The sequence below is a fragment of the Somniosus microcephalus genome, unplaced genomic scaffold (assembly GCF_052327205.1).
Source record: "Somniosus microcephalus isolate GS21.2 unplaced genomic scaffold, FLI_Smic_1.0 unresolved_chr1, whole genome shotgun sequence".
In the NCBI taxonomy this organism is placed as follows: Eukaryota; Metazoa; Chordata; class Chondrichthyes; order Squaliformes; family Somniosidae; genus Somniosus; species Somniosus microcephalus.
In genome coordinates this window covers 126,244,200-126,258,665 of record NW_028225179.1, presented here as the reverse complement: position 1 = coordinate 126,258,665, position 14,466 = coordinate 126,244,200, and the positions used below count along the sequence as shown (strand labels likewise).

The 14,466-nt window shown below is 47.1% G+C and overlaps 1 protein-coding gene across 3 annotated transcripts in view; it reads right to left on the bottom strand.

The window, feature by feature from the left end:
• Window positions 1–440: 440 nt before the first annotated feature.
• The window catches only part of LOC147095820 (uncharacterized), a 58,749-nt gene continuing 44,723 nt past the window's right edge, over window positions 441–14,466 (bottom strand). For 2 of the 3 annotated variants that reach the window (XM_085974826.1, XM_085974827.1), the window contains exons 4-11: window positions 13,738–13,998; window positions 9,961–10,077; window positions 7,370–7,474; window positions 6,105–6,230; window positions 5,920–6,015; window positions 3,395–3,493; window positions 2,031–2,080; window positions 441–811 (exon numbers count right to left, since the gene is read on the bottom strand). In XM_085974826.1, coding sequence (XP_085830952.1) covers window positions 767–811; window positions 2,031–2,080; window positions 3,395–3,493; window positions 5,920–6,015; window positions 6,105–6,230; window positions 7,370–7,474; window positions 9,961–10,077; window positions 13,738–13,998 — 899 coding nt within the window. In that variant the 3' untranslated portion in view covers window positions 441–766. The remainder of the gene's footprint in view (window positions 812–2,030; window positions 2,081–3,394; window positions 3,494–5,919; window positions 6,016–6,104; window positions 6,231–7,369; window positions 7,475–9,960; window positions 10,078–13,737; window positions 13,999–14,466) is intronic. The other variant, XM_085974828.1, reaches the window with a different exon arrangement.

Sequence of the window (14,466 nt, the reverse complement as noted above, 5' to 3'; positions counted from 1 at the left end):
TCCTCTGTGTACACAGCGGCCTTTACATCCTTACACCCACAGGCCCGGCCAAGCACGGACAGTGCCTGAAGATATTCCACGGTCGATTCCCCAGGTTGTTGCTTACGACTCCCCAGAAGGTGCCTGGCGTACACTTCGTTCACTGGGCGCGTGTACTGGTCCTTGAGGAGCTTGATAGCATCCGCGTACGAGGTCGCGTCTTGGATGACCGAGTACACTCGGTGGTTCACTTTGGAGGTCAGGACATCCAGTTTGTCCTCTTCCGATTTGATTGCTTCGGAGGCGGTCAGGAATTTTTCGAAACACTTAAGCCAGTGAGTAAACTTGGTGGATGAGTCCGCCTCCCGATGACCTAAGTCCAGGCATGCTGGTGTGAGGATCTTTTCCATTATAAAAATTTTGTTAATAAAATTGATGCGCTATCAATTACTCATAAAAGACTGAGAGTTAGAAGAGTAACTAAAGGCTTTTATTAACAAAAGAATGGAGGTCTGCCTCGAGTGGTCGACCGGTCCAGAAATACAAAGGGCTGGGGAGCAGTCACCTTTATACTAGGACTTGTGGGAGGAGTCAGCCGAGGCATGTCCAGGCATGTACACAATGGAATGCAAACAGTATACAAACAGTGGTTTACCACAATGTTGAAGGGAAGGTCATTGATGAAGCAGCTGAAAATGGTTGGGCCAAGGACATGACAGTGACAAGTCAGAAAATAACCGCTGTTGTGTCCATTCTAAGAGGGCGGAAGAGATTCAGGTTCAGGTTCCTAATTTGGTCTGCTACCATTCAATTCTTGCAATTCACTGCCATCCTAAAATAAATAAAGTATATTTGTTAGATGCAAGGACCAAACATTCACACACAAACACTGGAGACATTGATAGACAGACAGAAACATATAGACAGTGACAGAGAGACAGAGAGAGAGAAATGGACAGAACAAATGATGCAAATAAGGAAGACCAAAGCAGACAACAATCTGCTGAACCTGATACAAACTGGAAGAAGATGTCCTAATGATAGTAAATGTCCATAAATTAAAAGGCTGACATTTCTATACAGAGGAGCGAAGAAACAATAACAGACATTGTACATCAAATGAAATGCAACAAACATATCACACACACTCACAGAAATTACCCCAGATTCCCTCAGGACTGTGTGTGTGTCAGTGACATTATAAGCACAGCGGGAAGATTCCCTCTGGTCTGTGTGTGTGTGTCAGTGACATTATAAGCACAGCGGGAAGATTCCCTCTGGTCTGTGTGTCAGTGACATTATAAACACAGCGGGAAGATTCCCTCTGGTCCGTGTGTGTGTGTCAGTGACATTATATACACAGCGGGAAGATTCCCTCTGGTCCGTGTGTGTGTGTCAGTGACATTATAAACACAGCGGGAAGATTCCCTCTGGTCCGTGTGTGTGTGTCAGTGACATTATAAACACAGCGGGAAGATTCCCTCTTGTCTGTTTGTGTGTCAGTGACATTATAAACACAGTGGGAAGATTCCCTCTGGTCCGTGTGTGTCAGTGACATTATAAACACAGCGGGAAGATTCCCTCTGGTCCGTGTGTGTGTGTCAGTGACATTATAAGCACAGCGGGAAGATTCCCTCTGGTCCGTGAGTGTGTGTCAGTGACATTATAAACACAGCGGGAAGATTCCCTCTGGTCCGTGTGTGTGTCAGTGACATTATAAACACAGCGGGAAGATTCCCTCTGGTCTGTGTGTGTGTGTCAGTGACATTATAAACACAGCGGGAAGATTCCCTCTGGTCCATGTGTGTCAGTGACATTATAAACACAGCGGGAAGATTCCCTCTGGTCTGTGTGTGTGTGTCAGTGACATTATAAACACAGCGGGAAGATTCCCTCTGGTCCGTGTGTGTGTCAGTGACATTATAAGCACAGCGGGAAGATTCCCTCTATCTGTGTGTGTGTGTGTCAATGACACTATAAGCCGATATTAAACCAACATTGTTCAAAAACAACTGTGGAAATGTATATTAATATTAGTAGTAATACAATACCTGCTGTTGTTCTTGATGATTTACTTCAATTGTTCTATCTTCATATATGCCTGTAATTAAAAAAATTCTGTATTAAAATTCCAGACAATTGATACAGAATATTGTTAGAGGGCGTGTCTCTCTCACTACCAGTTCCTTTAGAAGTTATAATGGCCTCTGATTTGCTTTGGTATTTTTGGTCCATTTCTGTGTGTTTTTCCTGGCTTGTGATTTTAGCTGGCTAGAAATTCCTGGGCTTGGAGAGCACGGAGTCCGGATATAGACTCCCAACCTGCACTGGGAGCCAGTACAGGAACACTGCCGTTTCATTACATATCTGCCCTAGAGTGTGAGCACCGCCCCCCCCCCCCCCCCGCCAGGAGAAAATCTGCCCTCTCATTCCAATTCATGGGAGTTACTTTCTGAATCCGTGCTCCCAGTGGATGCTCATATCGAACATTCCGGCAAACGCTGTACACGATTTACCAACGATCGTGCGGGAGTTCATTTCCCCAATTTCTGATATCTGCTCCCAGTGGGTGAGGCTCGCCCTCCTCCCCGCTTCCCCCGGGATTGCGACTGTGGAAACTTTCACTTTGTGCATGTTATTGTCACAAGAGCGGCTACAGATGGAAAATGTCTTTCAGCCCATTTGGTCTCATCCTCCCAGAATCCTACTCCCCTACCACCTTCCCATTGCAGCATCCAGTTTTTCGTAACATGAATCCAGTGTCCTGGCCTCACCCACCCATCCCTTCCTGGGAATGGTTTCAGCAGTTGATCAACCTCTCTGGAATGAAATACTTCCTGACTTTTCTCCTAACCTTCACAGCCCAGAACCTGCATCTCAAACGATTGTTCCAGGCTCACTGTCTGTCAGAACATAGGAATTTCTAGACAAGAAACATCAAGGCCCATCTGGTTCACCTTCTACCATCCTGGTAGTCCCATGATACAACAACAATGGAGTTGTAGACTAATGACAGCACTCAATCTCTATCAATTAGTCTACAACAAACCCAGACATGACACGAGGAAAACCCCAGTAGTGGAGAGCTTTGGGAACCAGTGAAGTACCTCATTCACTTCTAGAGGTTCCCCTGTGTGACATTTCTTCTTGAGGTTCTTCTCACTTATGTTGCTGCTCTCAACAACATCCCCACACCAGCACAAACCACCTACACTTTCAGCCCTTATTTTACACACAATGATGTTGTGCATCTGTGAAGGGACAGAACGCCTAACATACTCAGGAGATTTCTTTGTAACTGTTCCATTGTAAAAGGGAAACCGATGGGGAGACTCACTGGTTAAAGCTTTCACTAGAACTGAACTCTTTAGAAAGTGATCGAGCTGCTGAATGCTTGGATGCATTTGATACTTACAGCGCCATATTGCAATGAACACGACAAAGATTATAACAAGGATGACCAATAATGGGATCAGTATGCTCCAGGTTAAAATGGTGCTCTGACAGCCTTGATCTGAAAACGTAAAACAATGAACACATTGAGTAAATTCACAATGGGGCAGTAATTCCTCCCCAAACGTGTGAGTACGGAAGGGGTACTCACACGTCTGGCCAGAGGAAATGCCGGTTTTCAGCATGCACAGCGCATGCGCTGAAAACCGGCATTTCCTCTCCTCTAACCCAAGAGGTGAAGAGGCTAGCGCGTGCGCTGTAGGGGGCAGCGCGTGCGTCTTGGATTTCCTCTGTTTTGGGGGATTTGCACGTGTGTAAAGGCCTCCGGTCTTTACGCTTGTAAAAAGCACACGTAAGTATTTATTTTTACAGGTAAGTGGTGTTTTAGTGCAATTTAGAAATGTTTTTTCCGCAGGTTTATTATTTTAAAGAATAAGGTAAGTTTAGTTTTAGATCCTTTTTATTAAAAATTTATTTTTTTCAAAAAAAAAAATTGTTTAAATTATTTTTTTTAACTTATTTATACTTAATTTAATGAGTGGGATGTTTTTTAAATTTTTATTTAAAGTTTAAATAGTGTTTTGGGCCCCCGTAGTTTTCATGAGTTTGACAGTTCTTACTCTCAAACTCATGAATGAACCTTCCCCTCCCCTGATTGGTTGTACAGTGCTCACCTGATCCCAGCCGGCACATCGCACTAACTACGCCGCTGGATCAGGTAAGCACTGCGCGCTGACATCTGAACCGGGCCTGTGACAGGAAATGCAAGCAGGCCCGAGCTTCAGATGTCAGCGCGCAGGGTGAGTGCAGATCGGGGGCTTGCACGCGCGGCAAGCCCCCGACACCAAGTTCTGGGCCATTGAGTATTTCCACATCTAGAAAATAACAATAACAACAACACCCTATGTTTATATAGCGCCTTTAACGTAGTAAAATGTCCCAAGGCGCTTCACGGGAGTATTATAAAACAAAATTTGACACCGAGTCACTTAAGGAAATATTAGGACGGGTGACTAAAAGCTTGGTTAAAGGGGTGGGTTTTAAGAAGCATCTTACTGGAGGATAGAGAGGCGGTGAGGTTTAGGGAGTGAATTCCAGAGTTTAGGGTCTAGGCAGCTGAAGGCACGGCCGCCAATGGTGGAGCGATTAAAATCGGGGAGGCACAGGAGGCCAGAATTGGACAACATATAACATGTATAGAAAGAGCCCAGGGGAGAGTCTCCTCTTCAGCACAGGGTGTAAGAGCTGGGTGTGGTAGTCACGTTCACCACAGATTCAGGCACTAGTGGCTCACGATCTACTGCCCATTCCATTTAACAGAACAAAACCGTCAGCTTCAATTCACGATAGTTGACTGCGGACAAGCTCTTACTCCCAGCGCTGAAGGGGAAAATCTGTCCCTTTCTCTATGATCAGAGGCAGTTCTTTTAACGACTTTTCTGATTTGGTAAATGCTCAGTAATTGTCAGCTGTGGCTCAGAGGGCAGCGCTCTCGCCCGAGTCAGAAGGTTGTGGTTTCAAGCCCCACTCCAGAGACTGGAGCACTAAATCTAGCCTGATGCTGCAGTGCAGTACTGAGGGAGCGCTGAGTCTTTAGAATGAGACCTAAAACCAAGGTCCTGTCTGCCCTCAGGTGGACGTGAAAGATCCCAAAAAAAGGAATATTCAAGGATATAGGGAGCAAGCAGGAGAGTGGGATTAAACTAGGTGGACCACATGGAAAGTAATCTACCAATGCAGACTTGATGGGCCAAATGATCTGTTTCTCCACTGGAACATTCTCCAATCACAAGATTAATACTGACAAACAAAGGCATTTGGCCCATTTTTCTCATTCATCCAGACAAGAGACCTACATTCCCGCATCACTCCATCTAACTGACTCCTGGGTGAGTGTGAGCTGTCTGCTCCCATTGTCCTACCTCAAAGACCGTTCCAGGGACCAATCACTGAGTGAAGAATGCTTCCAGACATCGATCCAAAACTTTCCTGTTGCCAGTTCTAACCAAGCCCCTTCATCTGTTACCCTGGCATAGGTTGAAGTACTGCCCCAGATTAACCTGTTCTCACTCAATGACCCCACACAGAGGGGGTGACTTTAGCCTAACTCGCTGGGCGGGAAACCCACGGGATCGGGTGGAATGCCAGTTTTACATCCTGCCCAACATTGACTTCGATGCGGGTTCCATTAAAATTGTCCCCTCAGAGCGTCATTGGATGGCCATCAGGAGTGAGATTCCAGCCAATCTTACCCTCCCTAACCTGGGTTGGGGGCGCAGGGCGACTGAAGCCAATTGTAGCCTCCCTGCTACTGTCCCCTTTGAGATTTGCTCACTCAACACAGACCAGGCCTGAAGCCTGGGGCCTTCCTATTCTATATGGTTCAGCTGTTCACAGGAGAAATGTACCGAGAACAGGCTGTTTACTCAGAAGTGAAGCAGTTGGTTGAAATGTTGTGAAGTAATGAAGGGCTGTCAGTAAACTCACTGTTTTGCTGAATCTCTTCTGCTAGGATGACGATTGAGACGGGGATCATAATAAAGGAACACATTATGCCACAGAGGTCAATTGAAGCTCGAAAACCTGTCGAGTACAGATGTTGCGAAGATTTAGAAGTTGAAGTTTCACTTTTAAGAGTGGAAATATTTTAAGATAAGGAAACTGCTCTTTACCTGTGTTTTTTAGAAATCTCTGAAGACACAGACAGCCCAAGTTCCAAATAGCGATGGTTACAATCACAGCCAAAACCATCAGGACAGACACAATGCATAAAGCACCCACAGATGCAGAGGCAGCACCTGTACCAATGATCATAAGAACATAAGAGAAAATAAGAATTGGGAGCAGGAGTCGGCCATATGGCCCCTCGAGCCTGCTCCGACATTCAATAAGATCATGGGTGATTTTCGACCTCAACTCCACTTCCTTTCCCGATCTCCATATCCCTTGATTTCTCTAGAATCCAAAAATCTATCTATCTCAGCCTTGAATATACTCAACAATAGTGGTTGTTAACCTACACAGTATTTAATGGGAGATTAAACTAATATGGTGCACTAATATCATTGCACAACACCGGCTTACATATTTTATATATATTTGTTCTCGGGATATGGGTGACACTGGCAAGGCTGCATTTATTCCCCATTCCTACTTGCCCCGAGAAGGTGATGGTGGGCCTCCTGCTTGAAGCACAGCTGTCCTTGTTCTGATGCTGCTCTCCTGGTGGTGTTGGGTAGGGAATTCCAGGATACTAACCCAGCGACAATGAACTGCCTAGGCGTGTATGCGCTGACATTGCGATGTCATCACTACCTAGGCGTGTACATGCTGGCATTGTGAGGTCATCACTCCCTAAGCGTGTACATGCTGACATTGTGATGTCATCACTACCCAGGCGTGTACGTGCAGGCATTGTGATGTCATCACTCCCTAAGCGTGTACATGCTGACATTGTGATGTTATCATTACCTAGGCGTGTACGTGCTGGCATTGTGATGTCATCAATACCTAGGCGTGTACATGCTGGTATTGTGATGTCATCACTACCTAGGCGTGTACGTGCTGGCATTGTGATGTCATCACTACCTAGGTGTGTTCATGCTGACATTGTGATGTAATCTACTGAAGGGAATTGAAGAGCCACAGAGATCGCTCTGCTGCTGATGCTGCGCTTTTATTGGCTGTGAGTAGACCAGTGGCAGGCACTGAGACCAAGGTCTTCCTGGCCAGCAGTCTCAAAAAATCCAACAGGTTTATCTGCACCTGGCTGTGGGTTGTGGGTCCCAGGACTACAGGGGCTGGTGGTCTATATAAAGCAGCTTAGAATATATTGACTCAGTTGCTCATTCTTTTCCAAATACCCTGCGGAGTACTGGCTCTCCTCATCTGAACCGATCATTTTCACGTAAATAAAGAATATTATTTATACACGTACCTTTAATTGCAATCCAGGAAACGAGGGCAATGAAGGTGGCAACAAGAGACAGAGTGTTACTGCTAAACAGGCTCAGAAACAAATGTTTGAGTTGCCTCAGAGATACTATAAAGAAATGAACAAGACCATTAAAGCTGTTTGAAATCCACTGTAACCTACTTTTTTATTTATTCATTCATGGGATGTGGGCGTTGCTGCAAGACCAGCATTTATTGCCCGTCCCTAAATGCCCTCGAGAAGGTGGTGGTGAGCTGCCTTCTTGAACCGCTGAAGTCCGTGTGATGAAGGTACTCCCACAGCGCTGCTGGGGAGGGAGTTCCAGGATTTTGACCCAGAGACGTGAAGGAACAGCGATATACTTCCAAGTCAGGATGGTGTGTGCCTTGGAGGGGAAGTTGGAGGTGGTGATGTTCCCATACGCCTGCTGCCCTCATTCTTCTAGGTAGTCAAAGTCATGGGTTTGGGAAGTGCTATCGAAGAAGCCTTGGCAAGTTGGTGCATCTTGTAGATGGTACACACTGCAGCCACATTGCACTAGTGGTGGAGGCAGTGAATGTTTAAGTTGGTGGATGGGGTGCCAATCAAATGGGCTGCTTTGTCCTAGATGGTCTCGAGCTTCTTGAATATTGTTGCACTAATCCAGGCAAGTGGAAGGTATTCCTTCACACTCCTGACTTGTGCCTTGTAGATGGTGGAAAGACTTTAGGAAGTCAGGAGGTGAGACACGCAATGCAGAATACCCAGCCTCTGACCTGCTCCTGTAGCCACAGTATTTATGTGGCTGGTCCAGTTAAGTTTCTGGTCAGTGGTGACCCCCAGGATGTTGATGGTGGGGCATTCAGCCATGGTAATGCCATTGAATGTCAACAGGAGGTGGTTAGACTCTCTCTTGTTGGAGATGGTCATTGCCTGGCACTTGTGTGGCTCGATGTTACTTGCCATTTAACAGCCCAAGCCGGAATGTTGTCCAGGTCTTGCTATATGTGGGCATGGATTACTTCATTACCTGAGGATTTACGAATGGAACTGAAGACTGTGCAATCATCAGCGAATGTTCCCACTTCTGACTTGATGATGGAGGAAGGGTATTGATGAAGCAGCTGAAGATGGTTGGGCCTAGGACACTGCCCTGAGGAACTCCTGCAGCAATGTCCTGAGGCTGAGATGATTGGCCTCCAACAACCTGGAGCTAGGTGCTAGGTATGACTCCAGCCAGTGGAGAGTTTTCCCCCTGATTCCCACTGACTTAAATTTTACTAGGACTCCTTGATGCCATACTCAGTCAATGCAGCCTTGATGCCAAGGGCAGTCACTCTCACCTCACCTCTAGAATTCAGCTCTTTTGTCCATGTTTGAACCAATGGGGTCTGGAGCCAAGTAGAGGAGCCCAGGAGGTCCAATGGTAACACCAGTTCCAACAGAGGCCCCTATCACAAGGTCCAAGGCAAACCCATATACCAGGTCCAAGGGAGCACCCACTCCCCCACCACCAGGTCCAAGGCAAACCACTCCTCCAGCAGGTCCAAGGGAAACCCCCACCACCAGGTCCAAGGGAAGCCCCTCCTCCAGCAGGTCCAAGGGAGACGCCTACCACCAGGTCCAAGGGAAGCCCCTCCTCCAGCAGGTCCAAGGGAGATGCCTACCACCAGGTCCAAGGGAATCAATCTCATCCACCTTGTCCAAGGAAGGCCCCTGCCACCAGGTCCAAGGGAGGCCCCTGCCACCAGGTCCAAGGGAGACTCCTTCCACTAGGTCCAAGGGAATCAATCTCCTCCACCATGTCCAAGGGAAACCCCCACCACCAGGTCCATGGGAGGCCCCTTCCACTAGGTCCAAGGGAATCAATCTCCTCCACCATGTCCAAGGGCGGCCCTCGCCACCAGGCCCATGGGAGGCCCCTGACACCAGGTCCAAGGGAGGCCCCTGACACCAGGTCCATGGGAGGCCCCTGACACCAGGTCCAAGGGAAACACCCACCACCAGGTCCATGGGAGGCCCCTGCCACCAGGTCCAAGGGAAACCCCTGCCACCAGGTCCAAGGGAGGCCCATGCCACCAGGTCCAAGGGAGGCCCCTGCCACCAGGTCCAAGGGAGGCCCTGCCACCAGGTCCAAGGGAGGCCCTGCCACCAGGTCCAAGGGAGGCCCCTGCCAGCAGGTCCAAGGGAAACCCCCACCACCACCAACAACAACAAGGGAGACCATTCCCCAGTGCCCGACCCCTTTGTAAACCAACTTGGCAGCGCACTGGAATTAAACCGCATGCAGTGTCCAAGACAAGTTTATTGAGACTGCCCCCTGCCAAGGGCGTTTCTCCCACAAGACCCCTTTGGAGGCAGGTCAGGGGTGACTCTAGAATCATACCACCTCTTCCGTGTCACTGTGAAATGGAAACCACTTCACAACGATGCAGAAATGTAGGATAATCGCACCATACAGGACAAAGAGACAGGGTGAAGTTAATTCGTCTTCCTTCTTTCCGATTTTTAAATAAAGCACAAGTTTTTGTTAATATTCAAAATGAGTCAAGATTAACTTAAAGAGGTGCCTGTGAGTTAATATTCAAGTGTAAATTATACTTATTGACGGGTACCTTGGCTCGATTCTCTTTTCAAGAAGCAAAGAACGATTAAACCAAAGAACGACACTGAAGAAAGTATGAGTCCTATGATCGATGCAACAACAATTACAATCTGCTCCGGTGGAAATCCTGCAATTTAAAAAAAGTTCGAATAACAGAATATATAGCACGGCACCAGAGAAAATGACCATAAAAGCTTCGATTGTCACAACAACCCAACTGTTTCACTGACGTCCTTCAGGGAAGGGAATCTACCACCCCTACCCGGGTCTGGCCTACACCCACCCGGGCCTGGCCTACACCCACCCGGGCCTGGCCTACACCCACCCGGGCCTGGCCTACACCCGCCCGGGCCTGGCCTACACCCGCCCGGGCCTGGCCTACACCCGCCCGGGCCTGGCCTACATGTGGCTTCAAGCCCGCACTATGTGATTGGCTCTTCATGTGCTCTGAAGTGGCCGAACAAGCCACTGAGTTGTCATGGCAACTAAGAATGGGCGATACATGCGGCCTTTCCAGTGTCACCTGCACAAATTAAGAAAATCCATCAATTCATGAGACGGGCTCGGTGGATTTATCTAAAGAACAAAAGAAAGAACTTGCATTTATATAGCGCCTTTCACAACCTCACGATGTTCCAAAGCACTTCTCAGCCAATGAAGTGGAGTAACTGTTGTAATGTCGGAAACACAGAAACCAATCTGCGCACAGCAAGCTCCCATAAACAGCAACGTGACAATAACCAGATAATCTGTTTTTAGTGATGTTGGCAGAGTGATATTGGCCAGGACACTGGAGAGAACGCCGCTGCTCTTCTTCAAAATATTACCATGGCATCTTTTAAGTCCACCTGAGAGAGGAGACAGGGCCTCAGTTTAACATCACATCCAAAAGACAGCACCTCCAACAGTGCAGCACTCCCTCAGTACTGCACTGGAGAGTCAGCATGGATTACGTGCTGAAGTCTCTGGAGTAGAACTTGAACCCACAACCTTCTGACGCAGAGACGAGAGTGTTACCCACTGAGCCACAGCTGATACCTAAGGAAAGGGTCAATCTGAGCAGGGACATAAAGCCCAGCTTTGTTGCAGACATTCCCAGGATTTCATTTTAGCCGATGGAAAAGACAATTGGGCGGCTTGTAAAACGGGCGGCCAATTGACTATTGCCCAATTTGCGATACTGCCCAAGACCAATTGCACCAGTAATTTTATTCCGAAATGTGCTCCCAGGATGCACCAAAGCAGTAAATCTCCTCTGACCTCTCTTTCTTTAATGATTTAATGTGGCTCGTGTTCCATCACAGAGAGAATTACTCCAGGGGTGAGAACATAGTATAAACACAGTCACCATTTCCCCAATCGCTGATACCCATTCTCCCTGCTCATTCTCTCCTCTGGAGGGACTGACTCCCCGGAGCCCCAGTTGCCGTTTATCATGTACGACCCTGGGCAGTAGATGCTGAGCCGGCTATTTGACCAGAGGTTCAGAGTTTGCGCTCAGTTAGCCGATCTCAGCCACAGCAGGGGTCAAGGTGTGATAATTGGCCTCAGTGCCCCTAGGTAAGGGAGAGAAATGTCAGTCAGGCTTCCCATTCCCGATCACTGTCCAGTGAGCTCCTGGGTATTGATGCCCGGTAGCAGTGACTGCAATGCCGACCTTCTCCAAATACCCTGCCGACACTCACTGTCGAGGCGCCCACATTTCGAAGCCACTTGGACCAGGTAGCTGAAGGCCCAGGGAAGTGTATCTCAGCAGGGGTCAGCATTCTCAGAAGAGGAGGGGGCAGTAGAAAAAGGAAATAGAACTGGTAGGTGAGGGCTGCTCTGGGCATGGCTTGGCACATCAATGGACTGCACCACCTAACTATTTAGAACTTGCTACATTGTAAAATCAATTGGATCACCCTTAAAAGATGCAATGCCTCCACCAGCCCTTGTGACGAAGCATCCAATACTCCAACACCCCTCTGAGTAAAGGAATTTCTCCTAACCTCCCTCCTCACACTCTGAGCAACAATTTATAATTGACGATCCCTTCTCACCGAGTCCCCAGCCAGAAGAAATCGGCCCAGAAATTCGGCTTGGGGGCTTCCCGCGGGTGCAAGCCCCCGACCTACACTTACCTTGTGCGCCGGCAGTTGAGCTTTAGGGCTCCGTGGATTTCCTCTCTGTGGCCTGGTCCAGCTCCCGGCGCGCTGTGCTTGCGTGTCCCAGGGGCGTAGTTAGTGTGATGCGTCCACATGGGTTAACGTGAGCCATGGGCAGGCAATCGGAGGAGGGAAAAGCCCATTCATAAGATTGACAGAAAGACCTGTCAAATTTATGAATACTCCGGCCCCCAAAACAGTAGTTAACCTTCAAATAATTTTTTTTTTTTTTTTTTTTTTTTAAATCACACTTTTTAAATAAATTATAAATTACATTAAATAACTATTTTAAACAATAATTTAAATTTTTGAAAAAAATAATTTTATAAAAAAACGGGGCTAAAAATAAACTCACCTTGCTTTAAAGTATTGAAAAATAATAAACCTGTGGAAAAAATGTTTTAATTTTAATTAATTGACCACTTACCTTTTAAAATGCAGTCCTTATGCCTGGTTTTTACATTTCTAAAATCTAAAGACTTACTTTTTTTTTAAACAGGTTTTTCCGTGAGGGTAAGTTCAAAGCGCACGCGCAGACTCCCGCGTGCACGCGTTGGACCTCTGATCCCCTTCTTTCAGAGGATTGGAAGTGCCAGTTTCCCGCACATGCGTAGTGCATGCAAGAAACCGGCACTTCCATCGGGTCCATGCGTGAGTACCCCGTGCGTACTCACGCGTTGGGACCCGAATTTCTGGGCCATCATCTTTCCTTCTTCACTATCAAAACCCTTTATAATTTATTTTAATGGCCCAGAAATTCGGGTCTCCACGGGTGAGTACACACGGGGTACTCACCCGTAAGCCCAATGGAAGTGCCGGTTTCCTGCATGCACTGCGCATGCGTGGGAAACCGGCACTTCCGTTCCCCTGAAAGAAGGGGTTCAGAAGTCGAACGCATGCACAGGAGAGGCAGCGCGTGCGCATCGAACTTACATTTTTTTTGCAGGTTTTCCCGGGAGGGCAAGTCTCCAGAAGTTAGACATGTAAAAAGCAGTCGCAAGGCCTGCTTTTTACAAGGTAAGTGGTGAATTAATTAAAATTAAAACATTTTCTCCACAGGTTTATTATTTTTAAATATTTTAAAGAAAGGTAAGTTTATTTTTAGCCCTGTTAGAAAATGTAATTAATTTTCTCAAAAATTTAAATTATTGTTTAAAGTTATTTCATGTAATTTATAGTTTATTTTTAAAATGTGATTTTTTAAAAAATTTATTTGAAGATTTAGTGATGTTTTGGGGCTTATAGTATTTATAAGTTTGACAGCTCTTCCTGTCAAACTTATGAATGAAGCATTCCCTGCTACCATTGGCTCTCCATGGCCCACGTGATCCCAGGGGACGCATCGAACTAACTGCGCCCCTGGGATACGCAAGCACTGCGCGCCGGCAGTTGGAGGAGGCCCAGGATCGCAATTCCACGGGGGCCCTACAGCTCAACGGCCGGTGCGCAAGGTAAGTGCAGGTCGGAGGCTTGCACCCGCGGGAAGCCCCCGACCCGAATTTCTGGGAATAACTATTAATTCTGCTCTTATCCATCTTTGCTGCAGTGCCGATTTGCACAGGCTGCATTCGAAAGTCCACCAATAACAGAAAGATGTCGCAAAATTTACCCTCAAGGCGTCATTCATAAATCAAGCTTACCATAAATAGTTAAGGTGTAATCTGCCTGGGCGGAGCCGATGCGATTGATTGCGATGCAGGTATACGTTCCACAGTCGCCTTTTGTAGCGCCGGGGATAATGAGGCTTCTGTTCCCATTTATTAGCCGGTGATGCTGGGAGATTTCCCTGCCGTCTTTCTGCCACTGATACTCATGAGGGTTTCCAAAGAGATCACAGGTGAGCTGGACGGTGGAATCGAGGGAGCTGGAGTTGCTTAATATCGAAGGTTTCGACAGCTCATCTAAAGGGTTAAAAATCCTGATTAATGACCTGTGATATTACAATCTTCATTTGCAATGAAATGTCACTGTCGACATTGTAGCAAATGTGTATAAAAGAAAGGACTGGCATTTGTACAGCAGCTTATTACATCCACAGGACATCCCAAAGTGTTTCACGCCCAGTGTTCATTTTAAAGTGCAGTTGTTACGTGACGAATATGGCAGTGAATTTGTCCACAGCCATGTCACAAACTGGAATGTGATGAATGACCAGTTAATGTGGTTTTAAGGGAGTTGGAAGAACGTTGACCGGGACAACAGGTGAATGTTCTGCTCTTGTCTGTTAAGTGTGATGGGAGCTTTAATCTCCACCTGAACCATTGGAGCCTCGGGTTAAAGAGCCATCTGAAAAATGGCACCTTCGACAATACAGCACCCCCTCAGTATTGTCATTGCATTCAATGTTCAGGTCTTCGGATTAATCTGTT